General features: G+C 42.5%; 1 protein-coding gene across 2 annotated transcripts in view; it reads left to right on the top strand.

Moving 5' to 3' along the window:
* LOC102458918 (uncharacterized) overlaps window positions 1-17,974 on the top strand; it is an 81,814-nt gene continuing 63,840 nt past the window's right edge. Inside the window, exons 1-6 of one of the 2 annotated variants that reach the window (XM_075923117.1) lie at window positions 32-303; window positions 5,199-5,270; window positions 5,716-5,778; window positions 8,400-8,486; window positions 9,082-9,162; window positions 12,946-15,602. In XM_075923117.1, the coding sequence (XP_075779232.1) occupies window positions 234-303; window positions 5,199-5,270; window positions 5,716-5,778; window positions 8,400-8,486; window positions 9,082-9,162; window positions 12,946-13,109 (537 nt within the window). In that variant the 5' untranslated portion in view covers window positions 32-233 and the 3' untranslated portion in view covers window positions 13,110-15,602. Of the gene's footprint in view, window positions 304-5,198; window positions 5,271-5,715; window positions 5,779-8,399; window positions 8,487-9,081; window positions 9,163-12,945; window positions 15,603-17,974 lie in introns of those variants that run through there. The other variant, XM_075923118.1, reaches the window with a different exon arrangement.

The raw sequence follows: 17,974 nt of genomic DNA, 5'->3' as shown, positions 1-17,974 counted from the left end.
GAACGCGGTCACGTGCCAGAAGGGCGTGTTCTTCAACCGCCCAGGTGCTTCCACTTCGGGACTGTTCCATGGGAGCACAGGCTGCGGGCGGACTCGCGAGGCGGTGCCATTCGCTTCTGCGTCATAAATTCAGCGCCCCGCCCCGCTTGCCCCAGTGACGTAGCCGGCCGGGAACTGCAGAGCAGCGCGAGCGTGGTCGGGCTCGGAGCCGCCCAGTCAGGCAGACACGCGCCATGGGCCGGACCGCGGGGCTGCTGCTGGCCGCGGCCTGCTGGGCCCTGCTGAGCGGGGCGGCGGGCGCAGGTGAGTTGGGAGCCGGGGCGCGGGCGCTGCTGGGGCGCGCGGTGGGGGCGCCCCTGCGAGTTCCGTGGCGGGACCGGGCGCTGGGCCGCCGGCTCTGGGCGGGACCGGCTGGCGCCCGGCGCCGCTTGCACCTGGAGCGCCCAGCTGTTCGGAGCGCGGCGGGGGAGGGAGCGGGGCGGTCGCGGAGGCTTGAGCGACAGCGGCTCCGTGGGACACGCGGCTGCTTGCTCCTGGGCTGCTGGATCCCGCTCCCGAAAGCCCAGCGAGTTGTTGGCGCGAATCGCGGCTGCGCCCCGCGCGCAGGCAGCGCCACTTACCCGCTGGTGAGTAGCCTGGGGCCGGGAGTGAGCCGCCTTGTCCTCCGGAGCCGGGCTTGAGAGCTCGTGTGTAAAGGTACAAAGGCCGTTGGGCGGAAGCAGTGCAACAAAACTGAGACACTAGGCACCGACCCTCTTCTTGGCCGGACAGGAGCTGCTCCGGGCGAAGGGGCACGGGCTGGAGCAGCCCTTTAGCTGCCGTGGGGGAGAGCTGCTCCAGCCTCAAGGGTTAACCAGAACCGTAAGCCTCCTCCATTAATAGTGAGGGTTACCTGTTAACCTTCTACCTCTTTCCTTCCCAATGGAGGGAATGACTTGCTAAAAGCTCCCGCTAATTCAGTGGCATTAGAAACCAGGGCTCACTATTGCTGATCAGATGCTTAAGCCTCTAGATCAGTGGTCACCAACCAGTCGATCAGACTCTTGGCGCCTAATAGGTGATCTTTACTGGTTTGGCCAAGAGGCCTATCAAGTGCTGGCACTTCTGATGCCCCTTCCCCCACTGCTGTGCAACTCCTACCCTTTGCCTTACAGCTGCCTCCCCAATCCTGGCTAGCCTACTGCTTGTTGTGCAGGGAAGGAGAAGAGGGATGCTGATGTCAAGGTGTCCCCACCCTCTATTTGATCTCCACAGAGCTGAGTGAGAGCACAACAGGAATGGTACAGGGCCAGGGCAGGGATGAGTCTGCCTTAGCCCCCACTGGACCACCACCCAAGAGCCATCTGATGTAAACTGCCCAGTTGGAGCCCACATCCTGAAACCCTGCCCCAGTCATGAACTCCCTCCTGCACTCCAAGCTCAGACCTAGCCTCAAGCACCCTCCTAGAGCTTGCACCTAGAAACCCTTCCAGCACCCCAACTGCCTGCCCTAAACTCAACTGTGAGCCCCTCACGCTCCAAATCCTTTAATCCAGGACCAGAGCCTGCACCCCAACCCACTGCCCCTGCCTGATGAAAGTGAGGGAGGATGAGGAAAGGGAGGATGGAGTTGAGCAGGGGGTGGAGCCTTAAAGGGCACAAAGGAGACAGGGCAAGGGTATTTGGGTTTAAGGTAGATCTCAGCTTGCACTTAAATTCAAAAAGAGATCTTGTGCTTTAAAAAGGTTGGCAATCACTGCCTGAAATCACCATGTTTTAGGCATTTCAATGCAGGTCTGGGCACATCAAATTTAGTGAAATAAAACAATGAGAATTTCAGTGTGCTAACTTAATGTGTTCAGAACATCACTATGCAGTCTCTACTTGCATCTACTATAACAGAAGTCCTGATTTTTATAAACACATGGTAAAAATTAGAGCTGTTATACAATCAAATCTTTAGAAGCTATTTGGAACAAAATGAGACAAGTTATGAGTTAATACAGTAAAACCAATTATGCGAACAATCATGATATTTGTTATCTCTGCTAGTAGTTCCCTGTCCTGATATGATTTGCATCATCCCCTTCAGCATAAGGTCAGGTCTATACTAGACCTGGAAGGTTGGCTTAAAGTATGCAACTCAAGCTACTTAAATAACCAATGTACCTTAAGTCAAGCTTGGCACAGTCTTCATAGTGAGGTCAAGCAGAGCAAACTTCTCTTACTCCTTGCAAATGGCAGTACCAGTGCCAAGTGGGTGCACCTTCAAGGTTTGATTTAGCAGGTCCGTACTAGACCTGCTAAATCAAATGCCATAGGATCTAGCTACAGTGCAGAAAGTATAGACATGGCCTAAAAGGGCAGTGTGTGGGACTGCAAGTGAGGAGTTTGATGGAGGAGCAGCTTCCAGTTATCCTCCTTGAAAACTAAAGAGGCTGTCCTAAACTGTTGTAGTGTTATCTACTGCAGCTGTGTCCTGAAAGCAGATCAGAGTTGGCAGCACCTTATGCTATCAGTTTTTGATGTTCAGTTCTATAGTACTGAACTACAAGTTCCTGTTGAGAAACTTGCTCTGCAGAAGCACTGAAAGCAAGAGGCTGTCCTCTGTCTTCATGCAGCCCTGAACTCAACCTTTTAGGTTTGACAAGAGTACTCTTTGATGGCATCTAAAGATCTGACTCCTTGTGACTAAATTATTTTTGTATTACTGTGGAGCCTGAGAATCATGGGCTAGGACCCTGTTTTGATTAGGGGCTGTACAAATAGAACAAAGTCCCTGCCCTAAAGAGAATGCAATCTGCACTGAGAACCTCAACAAAACTGGTGTCAGCTGCTATATCTTGGCTGCAGCTTCTGTCCTGCCATCACCATTGAAGTGCAGTGCCAAGTTGCCTGTGTGGCATTATGGGAAAGTATCTGCAGATGAGTGCTATTCAGATTCTATTTAGGATATGGTCACTAGCAATATATATATATCCATCCACAGAGGAGAACTTGCAAGCTGGGTTTTTAAATCTGTGCCTCTGTAGGAATTGTGGCAATAATTGCTGGATAGCTGGACCAGCTTTCCTGTGGAATGGGATCAGTGTGTCAATCCTACTGAAACTTTCTCTAGGAAGTGGAGAAATACTCAAGACTTCAAGTTTCTCCAAGGGACTGTGCCTGCATGTCTCCCTTTGGGATAAGGGTGCCTCAATTATGAAAGGACTGAATTCAAGACCCTAAAACTGTGGTGTCAACCAGTTTTGAAACTAGCTGTGCTCTACCAGCCCAAATAGCCACATGTGGCTATTTGGCTAGCATGTTGGGGGCATGGGAGGCTGCTGCAAGGCAGGCCCTAAACATGGTGGGCCTGCGCTGTCTGGGCAGGAGCTGCCTGGCTCTTACTACACTTAAACTGCAGAGCCATGGCAAAAGTAGCTCCCAGACCGGCACAAGCTGGGACTCAACACCTTCCCTCAACTACACAATTAGTTGATAAGCAGGTAGTCAATAAAATTTTAACTCCTAATCTACTTCCAGATGAAGAAGCACTTTGTTGGGGGGGGAAATCAAAGCTGGTATTGCATGAATTATGTATCTTAAATCTTAGTATTGCAAAAGATGGGGTTGAGTTAGACAAGCTGACAACTTTCTAGTTACAAAAATAAGTACAGTACCAGGCCCCACATGTTGGGGAAACCCAGTGAGAGTAGATGGCCTCTGTCCTGTAAGCCATTTCTGGCTTTTTCAGTTACTAGTATCTTCCAACTATCTCAAACTACTTGCAACAGACTCATATGAATGAGTGTATATATATTCAGCAGAAAGGAATAATCAGTCTTCATTTTCTGAGTTACTGTTTTGCAGAACTTAGGGACCTTGATATTTGAACCTGAGGGAGATGCATCTTTTACCCATGTACAGCTGTCAGGTCTAGTGCAGTTATTCTGATTAATATTTAAGACTGTTCTCTAAAGCTGTGTTTCTCAAACTGTGGGTCCCCAACCCCCCAGGGGGTTGCAGCAGCTTGGGGGAAGAGGAGGTTGTGGTATCACAAAGTTTGAGAACCCCTGCTCTAAAGCATTTTATAGTACTCGTCCACTCCAGGAGCCAGAATAGAGGTCTAGTGTATGGAAAATTCAATTTTAACAGTTAGCATTTTATCAGCTAATGCGTGTACTATCAAATTGCATGCTGTTGCACAATGAATGCTGAAGAAACTTTTTGCTGCCTTAGCAAAGTCTCTTTGGAGTGCTTGTTGAGAAACTTACTTTAGTATGTGCAGATCTCTTTGGAGATCCAGAGTGAGTCCATACAAAACTAGGTGCCGTTTTTATATGGTAAAACAGGAAAACTATTTTCAGTTTGGTCTATTCAGCACTCTTTGGTAAAACTGTAACCCTTAATGCTGGCCTAATTGGTATAAGCCCTCAAGTGACATGTTGCTTTCTCCTGTAAGTATTTAACTGAGTATTTTTCTGGCTGTCTCTTCCTTTAATAAAGGCGTTTACTCTGAGGTTTCAACACATTCCTGTGAAGTCTGGTGGGCAGACTTAGGATATGTCTACACAGCAAAAGTCATGCTTAGTTCATGCCAACTAGGTCAGGCTGAGACTCTGGTGCCTGAGCCTCTGGGACCCTCCCAGCTGCACAGGATCTTTGAGTCAAGAGCCTAGGCATCTTGCACAGCAGAGAAACAGTCCTGAAGCCTCAGTCTCTTGAATGTCAGCTGCCATTGTCCTGCCATGGATTTTTCTTGTCTCTGACATACCCTTGTAAATTTTCTGTTCTCCAATTAAATTTTTAGTATATTCAGAGGCCACTATATATGGTATAATTGGTGCATCTGGTGCATGACATTGGAATAGTAATAGTATTGTTCTGGAGTAAAAGGCATTTGAATCCACTCCAGCCTAATGTTAGTGATGACATCTCAATACTGGGGGTGGGGGAGGAGAGTGACCGGGTGGGGGTGGGGGGGGATGTAAGACAAGACTAGTGTTGTCAATCTGGTTTTCATGCCATGGCTTTCTGTGAATTAAGCTGGGCAACAGCTTATCTGAAAATAGAGATGCTGCTTTCTTGGATTGACTCAGTTCATATGTAAAGCACTTTTGAGGATGATACGGAGATCCTCTAAGTAAAACTAATCTGACTTAAAAATTCTGGAAAACTTTGGAAACATTGATCTTCTGGTGATCATGTGGCCCATAATTGTGTGTGCTTTTTTTCAGCCAGCTGTGAGGCTATCACCACCTGCCATGATTGTGTTAATAGAACAGAATGCAAGTGGATTAATTGCTCAGGTAAAAATTGCAAAAATAACTAGATGTGGGTCTCTGGGTCTGATTTTTTTTCACTAAAAGGGGTGACTAATGATAACACTGCTTTTCACTATTTCTCCAAAACAATCTTAACTTATTCTAACTGTTTGTATCCATTACTGCTTTAGGATACTAATAGAAAAACTGACATAGTTTAACTAATCTTTAAACTGTTAAAAGAGGCAGCTGAATATTATGCCCAAAATATAACTAAAAGCAGAACTTTTAAAGGCCCACTAACCACAGTCTACCTGAAGCACCACAGAAAATCTTTGCTACTAATTGTGCATCAGGCTTTTCAAGACCGATTCCCTACTGGTAAGGAGGCTATGGATGAATATTAAAAAGGACATGCATTCCAACACTGCAGTCCCTTCGAAAACTATCTCCCAGAACTAAGTCTCTTCCTATACTTTTTTTTGGGCAGGAGAAACTTTTTCCTGTGGAAACGCAACAGATTCCAACTGTACTGCCACTTCTCAGTGTTCTTGTAAGTATATGGATATTGTTTAGGCCAACTCAATGCAGACTCTTCTAATCTGGCTATTTGAGACAGTCTTCCTATTCTTTCTAGCTTCTGATCCTATTCTTTCTAGCTTCTGATACTATAACTATAAGCATCTACAAACTATCTTGCATAAACAAATCTATATAGTATGTAAGCTTCAAGAGAATTGTCCAGTTAAACTTACTTTAAATTTGTAACTGTTTAAGGAAGCATTTTAACCTCTCTCATTGTACATATTGTTGCCTTTAAGCAGCTTACCTTGCTTAAAAATATCCAAGTACATTGGCTACTATTGTAGCTTTTTTTCTTGTTGAAAGAGGACACTTCTGCTCAGCTGCTCTCAATTGTATGTTGCCTCTGGGAAAAATTTAAGTCTTAGCATTTTTTAAAATATATATACACTACTCATTTGACTCTTATCTGGGGTGTTATACTGGCTCCAGCTTTGTTTCATATGGTAGGAACAGTCAGTCTTTAAGGGCTGGCTTTCCAAAACTAGATATGTGCAAAATTGCATATGTAACAGATACTCAATTTAGAAATCCAATTTTGTGTAAATTGTGTGTGCCATACTTGAAAATAGGCTTATTATATCTAAATCACTGTTGGATGGTATCTTTGAATTACTATTCATAACAGGTGCACACTTTCTTGCTGAAGCTGAAAACAGGCAGAAAATAACCCTTCCTTACCCAAATACACACTTCAAGAAACTTTATCTGTTGGCTTGACTAAAATTTTCCCTGTTTCAACTCTTTATAGCTCTATTAGCTCTGTATTGCTATGAGATCTAGGTTTCATTGTACTTTACACAGACTAGTTAAAAGTTTTGACTGTAGAATCTTATGATGTACCTAAAAGGATGTTATGGGAAGAAGAGGGGAAAATGTTCTCATTGATTTTTTATATATATATATATATATATATATATATATATAAATAAAATCAATGAGAACATTTTCCCCTCTTCTTCCCATAACATCCTTTTAGGTACATCATAAGATTCTACAGTCAAAACTTTTAACTAGTCTGTGTAAAGTACAATGAAACCTAGATCTCATAGCAATACAGAGCTAATAGAGCTATAAAGAGTTGAAACAGGGAAAATTTTAGTCAAATTTTAGTCAAATATAAAAAATGCTAGGACAAGTAGTAATGGGCTTAAATTGCAGTAAGGAAAGTTTAGGTTGAACATTAGGAAAAACTTCCTGTGAGGGTGGTGATAAACAGGAATAAATTGCCTAGAGATTGTGGAATATCAAACACTGGGGAGAGGTATGTTAGATAACATAAGAACGGCCGTACTGGGTTAGACCAAAGGTCCATCTAGCCCAGTAGCCTGTCTAACAGTGGCCAGCACCAAGTGCCCTAGAAAGGGTGGACCAAAGACAATGATCAAGCAATTTGTCTCATGTCATCCCTCTCCAGCCTCTGACAAACAAAGGCCAGGGACACCATTTCTATCCCTTGGCTAATAGCCTTTTATGGACCTAACCTCCATGAAATTATCTAGCTTCTCTTTAAACTCTGTTATAGTCTAGCCTTCGCAGCCTCCTCTGGCAAGGAGTTCCACAGGTTGACTACACACTGTTTGAAGAATTCTTTTTCAAATATCAGCTAATTGAGTAGTCAATAAAATTTCTAGTGTCCCTCTCCCCAGTGTTGGATACCCCACAGTCGGGGGCACTTGCTATTCCACTGTACCTCTGCCTTTGAAATGTATGAGAGCCGTAGGTGGGTGGCTCTTGTGTGTTTCAAAGAGGCGCAGCAGTTGGGATGCCTCTGCCTCACCTGCCCCTGAGGAGATGGTGATGAGTGGACTGGCTTTTAAGTTGGCTTCACCTGGCACTGGCTCCTGCTCTCTTCTTTCTCCCCCACCTCCTGTTCCACCCCTCCCCCACTTGCTACCTCTCTGATAGAGGCAGCAGGGTGAAGGGAAGCAACTAGTTGAGTCATTACTCAACTTCCCAATAAGCATATGCTTATTGGGTAGTCGACTAGTCACTTGCGTCCCTAACTGGAGATTTCTAAGAAAAGGTTTAGCTAGATTGCTGGGTCCTGCCATAAGGGTAGAGGACTGGAATTGATGGCCTCTCAAGGTCCCTTCCAGTTCTAGTCTTCTGTGTAGAAGCCAAAAGAACCTTGTACTTCTGATTTCAGGTTTAGTGACTAGCAATTGGAAAAAACTCTTTGTAAACTGATTATTTATCCTGAAGTCCATCACTAAGGCAAATATGGCACCCCAGAATGAATGCAAAGTGCACTCCAGGCCTCACCCCTGGGGCAGCAGGGGGCTCCATGTTGATGCTTCTGAGGCAGCAGTGCAGAGTGGCAGGCAGGAGCTGGTCTGCAAGAGGAGATGGTTTAAAAACCAGCTCCCCATGCAGACTGGCTGCCTACCACCCCACACTGCTGCTTCTGATAGAGGCTGGAAGAGGAGAGAAATGTGAAGTCAACAGGATCAACTTGTAAACTCAGGCTTATCAGTTATCTACACATTGACATACCTATCTATTTCATTATAGCATTCACAATGGCTCATTTAAGCATTTTACAATCCTTAAATGGGAGTATCAATCATAAGTTAACTCTATTTTTTACAGCCAATTCTACAGATTCCTCAACTGCTGCTACCACAACTGCTAATGCTACCATAATTAATGCTACCACAGCTGCTTCTGCTACAATAGGTAAATATTTGCTGTAACTAAGTGATAACTGAGCTAAGTAAGGTAACTGTAAGCAAACTTTGGCAGAACCCTTGTTTTTTATAAAAATTGATTACAATAGGATCAGGGCATTCCTTTGAAACTACAAAGGAATTACCAGTGATTGAAGGCATGGGAATATGAAAGGAAGTAAACTTGTTCATCTACTTTTCAGTCAGGAAATGTGGTCCATATTGTTTATTTGTAGGATTAGTGCTCATAATACTATAAGGTTCTTCTGTGTAAATGACAGACATCTAGCTAAGGGAATTGTTTCAAATCAGTTATGTTGGTGCTCAATACAAATAAAAACTTCTAGTGTAAATTAATAATCATTTATAATAGCAGAGCTTTTAAGTTAATAGTTTTTAAATACACATGGTATCTGAAATAACAGCTTACAAAGATGTCAACTTACAAACTGCATGCTAAGTACCTCTATTCTGTGTATACATAGTCTGCGTTTTAAGGGTAGTTCTTGCTTGAGGAGAACCTATACAAACCAAAGCAATTACAGATATAGAGCTTAGTGATATGTCTGTACACTTGAACTGGGAAGTTTCTCTCTACCAAACAGCGAACATCACCAACACAACTTTACCTGCTGCATCATCTACTGCTTCAAGTACTTCAGTTCTCACAACAATCAGTACACCAGGTAACTTTTTTTACTTACAGTATAAGTAACTTTTTTCCAGGGGGTGGGGAGATAATTTAGTAGGTACAAGTAGTAGTGAAGAATAGTAAGTGCAAGAAATTCATGATCTTGCATGCCACAATTAGCTTTATAAAGGTGGAATATCTGTATCTGCAATACTTTCGTGACAGTAACAAAGATCAGTGGGATTTCAAACTAAGTGGATTGGTCATATTAAGCAGTTTGACTGGCTTAATTCCAGTCAGGCAAGTATTTCAGCACAAGAGGAACATGAAGCCCAATGACAGTCAGAATACTTGCATTCATGATGACAATGGGTAAAAATTCTCAGTTTCTCAATTTCTTTAATAGAATGAACCAGCTTGCTTCTCAGGTACTGGTGTACCAATCCATGGACCAGTCATAGTGTTTCTCTATCGTAGGCAACATAGGAGCAAGTTTAAGAGTCTAGATCTTGAAGTCAGTTCAAATATACCACCTCACGAAATACACTTAACAAGGAAAGCTTTTAAAAACCTGTTTGATGGCTACAATATCTGGGGCCATATGCATTGTGATATAAATCCTGTCTTTTTTTAAAAAAAACTCAGTGGGGGACTTCAGCTACCCCACACTCACTGAGTACAACACAGATAAAGTTCAAGTGCTTCTTGGAGCAGCCAGTTCTGGAATCCACGAGAGAATTCTTGATTTAGTCCTAAGTGGAGCACACTATCTGGTCCAGAAGGTGAATATGGCTGGACCACATGGAAATAGTGACCATAATATAACTAAACTTAACGTCCCCGTGGCAGGAAAAATACAACAGCAGCCTAACAGTATAGCATTTAGTAAAGGGAGATCACACATTAGGTTTAGTAAATAGAAATGAAAAAGTACAGTGCCAAAAGTGAAATTTCAGCAAGTTGAATAGAAACTATTAAACACCATAATAGAAGCTCAACTTAATGTATACTCCAAATTAAAAAAAGTAAACCAAGAAAGTGTTACCATTGCTTACCCAAGTAAAGCAGTGGGAAGGCATTTTAAAAAGTTAGAGCCTAGTGAGGAAAATGGAAAGGCACAAACTAAGTGTGCTAAAAATTAGGAAGGTAAAAATCAAATTTGACAAACAGCTAGCCAAAATTCAAAGCACACTAAGTACTTAACCTCTGGGGCCTCAATGATTAGGGTGCTAGAGGAGCACTCAAGGCTAAGGTCACTGTGGGGAAACTAAATGAATTCATTGCTGTAGTCTTCACTGCTGAGGATGTGAGGGAGATTGGCTCAGGTTTGGATTCTTGTTAGATGACAAATCTGAGGAACTGTCCCAGACAGAGGTCAGTTTTTTGAACAAATTGATTAAAACTAAATAGTAAGTCTCTAGGACCAGATGGCACTTACTCTAGACTTCTGAAACTCTAGAACTGCTAATTGTGGTTTGTAACAATCCTCCATCTAAATCATCTTCTCTATCAAATGTGGTGCCTATTTTTTAATACTCTAGAGGTTCATCCTGGCAATTACAGGTTGGTCAGTCTAACTTGAGTACCAAGAGGCTCCTTACTGCAAGTAAACCATGAGATGAGGGAATGTCCTCATGGAGTGGATCCAGTCTAAACCCCCCCCAAAGAGCAGGAATAAATGGCCAGTATTCAGACTGGAGAGGGATAAATAGTGGTGTCTCTATTGGGACCATTCCTATTTAAATGATCTGGAGAAAAGGGTAATGCTCATGTGGCAAAACTTGCAGATAAACTGCTCAAGATAGCAAAGTACAAAAGTCTGCAGAGCTTCAAAAGCATTCATGAAACTAGGTGACTAGGCAAGTGATAAATTAAATTTTGATAAATGCAAAGTAATGCATATTGGGAAACCATCTCAATTGTACATATAATTAGTCTCCATTTTAACTTATCACTTGAGAGCTCTTCAGAGTCATTGTGGATAGTTCTCTGAAAACACTCAGGCTATGTCTACACTGAGTTCTCAGCAAAAAATGCTAATGAGGGACTCATTTACATGAGTCTCAATATCATTTGCATAGTCTGCACCATTTTTGTGCAAAAACAAGCAGTGTGAACTTTTCTTTTTGGGCAAAATACCTTTTCCCGCAAGATCCTTATGTCCCAAAAAGTTTAATCTTGCAGGAAATAAGGTTTTTGCGCAAAAGTCCATACTGCTTGTGTTTGTGCAAAAACGGATTGGCAGGATAATATGCAGATATGACTCATGCAAATGAGTCCATTAGCATATTTTTGCTGAACTTGTACTGTAGCCTTAGCCTCACTGTAGCAGCAGGCAAAGCAAACAATGTTAGCAATAGTCTTTTTTAAAAGGTTGGAGAACAAGGCAAATAATCTTATTGCTTTTATATAAATCCATGGTACATCCACATCTTGAATACTGCATGCAGATGTGGTCACCTTATCTCAAAACATTTTGGTATTTGAAAGGTCAGAAGGCCAGGAGAAGAGCTTGAAGAAATGACTAAGGGGATAGAGGTCTGTGACTTGTGTGGAAAAAGTGAACAAGGAAAAGTTATGTACTCAAACTAGGGGTCACCAAATGTAATAGGTAGCAGGTTAAAAACCAGGTACTTCACACTATAGTCAACCTGTGGAACTTCTTCCCAGAGGAGGCTGAGATTGCCAAGACTTGAACAGGGCTTAGAAAAGAGAAATTCATGGAGGATAGGTCCACAATGGTTATTGGCCAGAATGAGCAGGGATAGTGTTCCTAGCCTCTGAGAAGCAGAGGATGGATCACTTGATTACAGGATACCAGGCTAGGTGGACCTTTGGTCTGACCCAGTATTCTTGTTGCTAGAAGATTTTATTGCTCAGGCACAGATTGAGGCTTTTTAATAAGGTCACTGGACTAAATAGGAGCAAAAAATACTGTAGGGTGGGTAAAAGATTGAACCTCTCTAGTCTGGCAATCTTGGCACCTAACTCATGCCAAACCAGAGAATTCTCATATGTGGAAAGTCCGTATTGTCTAGCAGCACTACCAACACTTCCACTGCTTATTGGGCTCTTTAGTTTATCCCTAAATGTCTTGAGTTAAATAATGGCACCCAATAGAGCCAGGACTGGTGGCTGTAACAAACTTTAAGGGACTATAGGAAACTGGCCACACCCATGGTCCAGCAGGGAGGCTTGGGACTGGCATGTGGGGAACAAGCAGAGACTAAATGGCTCCCCACACTGTTTTCTGTCCCTGGCTGGAGGAACCGCCTCCCAGGGATGCACTTCCTGGAGGCTTCCCCTTTTTACCACCAATGGCCAGAATCCTGCAAATGGGAATAGTGGGAGACCATGTTACACAGTACCTGCAACATGGTGAGCATGCTCTTGCCCCCCTTCCCCTTTGCCAGACACCCTGCCCCCAGCCTGCTTCTGCACTTGCCCATTCAGACCTCACCCCTTCACCTGGTCCTGCAGCCCTGTCCCACACACTTAACCCCTCACTTTCCCCCCACCCTGCAGTGTAGGGGGACCCACAAAATCCATTAGCTCTGGAAACCCAGAAGAGTAAATCTGGCCTGAGGCCTCAAACCTCACTCCTCCCCTCTGCCCTTTCCTCCACTGTGGCACTGGAGCCCCAGGGGAGTGAGGTGTTGCAGTTGAGGGCCATATCAGTGAGGGTGGGGGGGGTTCTTGGAATTTTTTGCTTCTCACTTGTGAATTAAGAAAGCAAAATCTGTTTAGTATCAAGCCTTTTAGTAAAAATTCCTAGTACAAGAAGGAAAACACCAGATTCTATCACTACTGTAAATGACTTCTGTTTGCTATTTAACAGGTACAACTGCTACAGGAAGTACCCCTAAACCAGCTCCTCACAAGTCTACATTTGATGCTGCAAGTTTCATCGGTGGGATTGTCCTTGTGCTGGGTCTGCAGGCTGTAATCTTTTTCCTGTATAAATTCTGCAGGTCCAAAGATCGAAACTATCATACTCTCTAGAATCTGCCATTTTACAATGGACTAGTAGCCCAACACCTGTAGTTGACTGAACCAAAATGTTTTGTCCCATATGGAACGCCACAGTTCAGAATATTCTTTAAATCTTCAAAAGACTTTTTGAAAGGATGATATTTTTTGCAACGCTATACTTGGCAAGAGATGGTATGAATCTCTCTGGCTCAGAGGTACTGAATATGCTGCATGAGTCCTTGTGATTGTCTTTAGTGGCTGCAGCTGTGGGACTTCTAATCTTCACATGCCAAATGTAGACCTACAATGGTTCTTGTATTCAGTGTTACCACTGTCTTGAGTAGACTCTTATGATTGGAGGCTGATTTAACCAACCTTAAGTGCGGTATCCCTATAATTTTTATCAGACAAATTATCACTGATTTATCACTGATTTCAGGGAGTAAAGACCATTTGTGCTAGCTTGTGACTCTTATAGCAAATTGCAAGTAAAGTGAATGAAGGCTTGTAGAAACCAGTTTCTTTTCATAAAATATCCTCTTTGGTGAAAATGTCAAACTCATATTTTTCTACATGAGGATTAAAGATACCAACCAGCAAATTGCATTATACACTTTAATTTCTTAAATTTGGCCTCTTCAGTAGTTCTAATTGGAAGGGTGGTGAGAATTTCCCTTCCATGTAAGGAGAAGTTAAGTTCAGTGCCTTAAATATAGGTTGCAAATACAAATGTTTGTGCCAGAGTACTCTTCCAAACTCAACATTCACTGCATCAAAAGCATGACTGACCATTTTCTGACCTCTTGTGCCTGAGGGATTGGGATATTGGACTAATGTGAACTAGGATTTCATTAACACTCAAATTGTTTCTGGCCTGTAAGAAGGCAAGCCTAGGAAGGCTATATATAGCATAAGTTCACATGCCTAACTTGAAAAGGGCACCAACTTATCTGAAAATGTTAAATGTGATTATCTATTGTTAGATGTTCAAGATTATAACAGATGTTTGCTTTGTGCATAGTAAATTTCACTGTTCTCCACTGCCTACACCTTCTCTGTATGAACATTTCATGCAGTTGGCAAGCTCTTGAAGTTTTAACTATCAAAACAACTAGATTTAAAATGGATGGTGTTCCTTATCCCTATTTTGAGGAAATTCTATAGTCTTATGCAGCTACTGACTTGCATGATTAAAGATATTTATCTTTAAACTGGGTGTCTAAACACTGATGGCATGATTACTATAAGTCAGAGCAATGTGTGGGTTTTCTAGCATGTGAAAAACAGTTTTAGTTGCAGTGAACTTTGCTTCCTCATGCTCTAACAGCATTCAGTGTAACAAACTACATAGACAAACTTGATGGATAATTTTGTCACAGTGCTGTACCTTCAGGGAATTGCAAGTTAATGCACTCCTGATAAAAGCCAAGTAGTCAGCTCTGTTTTATTAACAATTTGATAACCCAACTTCCAGCAAGTGACATTTGGATGGTGTCTCTTTAGCCTTATTTTAAGTCACTTAGCCTGTCATTCCCATCTCCTGAATTTGCCCAAATGAAGTTATGGAAGAAAAGAACATGATCCATGCACTTATTTCTAATGTGGCAAATAAGACTTATAAAGTTCACAATTGCCAATAGTATTCCTTAAACATTTAGTATTGTACCGGATTCTCTCATCTCTCAACACTTTGGTCTTAAACTTGCACCAAAAGGCTACAGGACACTTGGGAAAACAACACAAACTTGTAGTTTAATTACTGTGTAAAACTTTGCTAAAATGCTTACTTAGTCTCACACTGATCTTGATTGAAGTTAAACTGTGTGCTCATTAAGCATCTGAATTTAAGTGCCTTTATTTTGAAATCAATTTGAGGCCAAAGCTTTGAAGGGGGGGGAGGAGGTAACTTGCCTTACTTAGATTAATCCCTTGGTGTTAGCTATTGCTACTTAGGAAACCCAGGATCTTAGTGCCAGAATGTCAATTTTCAGGAAGCTTGAATTTTGTAACAGTTTTTGCAGAACTATGTTTAGTGTTCATCTAGGAAGACAAGTTTTATGCAGCAACCTATATGCTTGGCTTGCTAAACTTCAGTAACTTGATTTAAAATCATAGCTAGGACTTGGTTTCTCTGGCAACTTAGAATGAGTTGCCAGGCACATGCTTGGGCTGCCTCTCAGATGTTTAAAATTGAGTTTCCTTGCAAAATTAAAGTACAAGTTAGTCTTTGCTAGCTACCATGTGACCTATAGCAACAGAACTTTCAGCTCCTCTCAGCCTTGTGTTGATGGATGGTAGCTTTCTTAGATTTATTTGCTAGTAAGTTGCCCCTTCAATTCAGTTCTTAAACACTGAATTGTAGCTTTTTTCAAACTGTTTATCTGACTTATTCCTGAAGCCAATTTGTACAATTGTATCAAATCTGAATTTTATGAAAATGTTCCTTGCAGACATTGCTGTATCTTTATTTTGTCTTCAGTGAAAGATGCAAAACAAATTGAGAAATAAAATTATTTGAACAAACTTTTTGGCTGTATTTTGTAACTAGCCTCTACTTAAATTCCCCATTTGTCTTTCAAGTATGCAGTACTTGCAGTCTTATGGCAGTACTTGCAGTCTTATGGCAGTACTTGCAGTCTTATGGCATTGCATGGAAATGCATCCACCATACTGATTCTGACTTCATAACATCAAACCTTAACCCTAGTGATACCTTGTCACTAATGGTGGATGAAAAGGAAAATTTCCATTTAAACAAATTAGTGCCTCTAGAACAATGTTACAGCTTATTTTCATATTACAATGTAATGGTTGAGTAGGGATCGATTGCATTCATGGTCACTAAATTTGAGTTGTGGGATTTTTTTTAAATTTCATGGTGTTATATTTGTAGGGATCCTAACAAAAGGAGTTGCATCATGGTCTCAAAGGAAAGGGGTGTGGGGGGGGGCGCGGCAAGGACAGCATTACATACCACTACCCTTACTTCTGTGCTGTTCTTGGTGGCAGAACTGCCACCAGATCTAGGCTCCCAACCAGCAGCTTCCAGTGCCCAGCTCTGAAGGCAGAACAGACTGCAGGGCTCAGCATGCTGTCACAGCTGCCACCTACTTCTGAAGGTGGCAGTGCAGAAAGGGTGGTACAGGTCAGAATTTGGCACTCTAGCTGCCCAGCACCAAAGGCAGCACATGAGGAGCAATAGTGTGACCCTCTCCCTAAAACAACTTTGCAACCTCCCTGTAACACCCTCTTGTTCAACTTGGGCAATGTGACCCAACACTAGTCTTGTAAAGTATTCATAGTATACAATAAAAGGAGGCAAATGTAATAGTTTGAGTTTTGTGAGCATGAATTTGGTAGGGCCAGAAGTATAGGGAAGTAACTTATAACAAATTTTCACCTTGGTGCAACTTAAAGTAGTTGCCTTAGATAAAGAGAACTGTAGGGAGGACCTGAATAATCACTAAGGACTTGCCCTTAGTTGTCCTAATAGCACTGGCTATGGAACTGATAAGCACATTCCATCTCCGTCTGTGATCCCCAATATTAGAATAGGTATCAGAGGCCAAATAATGGGAAAGAGCTTGCACTTGGCAATATGGCTCATACAATTTCCCTCAATATTTAGCTCCACTCAAATTAGCTGATACTATTCAGTCAAGAGCAAGTTAGACCTTATCACTTGACATAAAACCAGTGAGTAAAATCTGTTTCCTTTACAATCTGTATGTGTAAACTGAAGACTGTGGATCTGTCATTCACAGGCAGCCACCCATCCCCATCTCTCAGGCTACGTCTACACTGGCCCCTTTTCCGAAAGGGGCATGGTAATTTCAGAGATCGTAATAGGGAAATCTGCAGGGGATTTAAATATCCCCCACGGCATTTAAATAAAGATGTCCACCGCTTTTTTCTGGCTTTTAGAAAAGCCGAAAAAGAGCGCCTACACTGGCCCCGATCCTCCGGAAAAAGGAGGAATAAGATCCTCCGGAAAAGGGCGCTTTTTCCGGAGGATTGGGGCCAGTGTAGATGCTCTTTTCCGGCTTTTCTAAAAGCTGGAAAAAAGCAGTGGACATCTTTATTTAAATGCCACAGGGGATATTTAAATCCCCTGTGGATTTCCCTATTACGATTTCTGAAATTACCATGCCCCTTTCAGAAAAGGGGCCAGTGTAGACAAGCCCTTAATGTTTCTCCATTAAGGATGTTCAATTTGGATTAACTAAATGAAGTCAATGGAATTTCTACTTTTGTACATGTACAAGAGCCCCCAGCAGGTGCTCTTGGGCATTTCAAAGATTGAAATGCCATTTGGAGCCTGGGGCCAGTAGGGAAGCCTGCTGACCCTGGGCTCCTTGCAGGCACTTACACTTTGAAACACAAGAGCCTCTGTGAGCTCTTAAGCTGGCCTTCCCTAGCATCTCTTCCTCTTCTCTTCTCTCCCCCCCCCCCCCCCCCCCAAAAAAAAAGAAATCAGGTAGTTGACAAGTCAATAAGTTGCTTACACCCCTACTCTCCATAGAGGCATGCACATCCAGGTTCCTTCCCCTGTACATGTTGCTGCCATCTCATGATCTGCTCTCTGCTGTTGAGCCTGTTGCCTACCCCTCACTAGCCATGACTGAACTGATGTGGAAGGTGTGTGCACCCTATTAGCTGTGGGGAAGCAAATAAATCTGTGCCCCACACAGGCTGCAGAATTCCTCCAACGGTAAATCTAAAGCATTTAGGCACCTAACTATATCTGGAGCTGTAAGCCTTCATTTGGTAGAGTTTAAGGCTACACTATTAGATAATCTAATTATTTTATGAAGAGTCTGTTAGAGTAAAAAATGAAACAATGTGTTTCTTTAATTTCAAGAGTTAGTTTAGTTTTTGTCCTTCATTATGTCTTC

This window comes from Pelodiscus sinensis, chromosome 3 (genome assembly GCF_049634645.1).
Source record: "Pelodiscus sinensis isolate JC-2024 chromosome 3, ASM4963464v1, whole genome shotgun sequence".
Classification (NCBI taxonomy): domain Eukaryota; kingdom Metazoa; phylum Chordata; order Testudines; family Trionychidae; genus Pelodiscus; species Pelodiscus sinensis.
Note: the sequence above shows the minus strand (reverse complement) of the source record. Positions and strands in the feature narration are given on the sequence as shown.